Here is a 1,325-nt window from a genome sequence, read left to right on the forward strand (position 1 = left end):
AGCCTCTGTTCCCATACGCTTTTTAAGATAGGGTAATTCTGCTTCACCCTTTTCCTGCTTTATAGGAGTGGCGTGCGCGGTAGGGGAGTCCCCTCTCTCTCGCTTGAGGGGGCTTAGTGTGTCTTTGTGTTGGCCTGGCATCTTGTTCTTTAGTCCGTCGGGGTGCTTGTATTTCATGTGGCTTGCCAGTCCTCCAGCGTTGCCCATAGCCTTGCGACATAGCGGGCAGCATGGGGCAGGTCGCGGTGCCACTGTGCGTGGCGGTTCTTGTGGGGAACGATGCCTGGCACGAATGTGGGATAAGAGCCCCGTCTTACTTAGGGCTCCAAATTCACAGTGGCCGCATCGAAAAGGCAAGGTTTTGGCCTTCTCTTCCAACCCCCGCGCTCGTTTACGTTCTGCAGATGGTGCTTTCGACGGCGCGGTAGCAAGCGCCCCAAGACCGACAAGGATAAAACCATGTCCCGGCGAGGCGCGGCGGGCCCCGGCACAGTGCGGTGCCGTAAGCCGGGCGCCGCAAAGTTCTCCAAGTGGCGAACGCTGCTGGCGCTTGGCTTCCCCCGACAATACGGGGCACTGGGCCTTGGTAGCGAGATGGGGTGGCCGGCGCCCCCAAGGGGCGTGGGCATTGGATTCCCCAGCACGGGAAACCGGGCACTCGACCGTGAAACTTATTGGTCGATAGCGTTTATTTTCCACTACAGCCTCGCCGTTCGGGCGCTTTACCCATTAAAAAACGCGCCTTATTTGAAGGCGCTCGGCTTCGCCAACCCAATAAGCAGCGACCGTATCACGGGGAAGCCCGAACAAAGCCGGACCTGGTGCCGCAATTGTGGAAATTTTGGTTTCCCAAACAAAGAACTTGGTGCCAGACCTTGGCGTCGCGTTGGGGCAATTCCAAGCAACCACTGCGCCGAACACGCAAACAAGGTCACCATGTGTGGCGCAGGGGTGGGTGAAAGAAAAAACACGCAACGAACGGCCCGAACACGGTTCCGACCAACCCCCCAAAAAGCGACGTTCCCAACCGAACCACAACGAATCAACCAACAACGGTTCCGCTACATAAGATACATCATCTACAGAATAGTCTCTATACATCTTTTCTCATAACCTCTCGGCAATGCTGAATCAATTCACGGGGTGCGGCACGTTCTTCGGAGCGTGTCGCATTCCGTTTTCAATACCGTAAGAGTCGCCAAACAATGCAGACCAAAAAACAACAACCAACAATGCCTCATTACCACCAAAAAGTAAAATCAAAACGCCGACAAGATCATTATTAGAACGTATTCATGAAAAAGCTCGCGCGTCGCCTACCAAAC

General features: G+C 54.9%; 1 protein-coding gene across 1 annotated transcript; it reads left to right on the top strand.

Annotated features, from left to right (window-relative positions):
* Window positions 1-459: 459 nt before the first annotated feature.
* On the top strand, window positions 460-1,113 carry DQ04_14161000 (hypothetical protein; the record flags this gene model as incomplete). Its single annotated transcript, XM_009317102.1, has 1 exon — window positions 460-1,113. One exon carries the CDS (start codon window positions 460-462, stop codon window positions 1,111-1,113), a length of 654 nt encoding a protein of 217 aa, XP_009315377.1.
* Window positions 1,114-1,325: the final 212 nt, after the last annotated feature.

The sequence above is a fragment of the Trypanosoma grayi genome (genome assembly GCF_000691245.1).
Source record: "Trypanosoma grayi strain ANR4 Tgr_1416_V1, whole genome shotgun sequence".
NCBI lineage: Eukaryota > Euglenozoa > Kinetoplastea > Trypanosomatida > Trypanosomatidae > Trypanosoma > Trypanosoma grayi.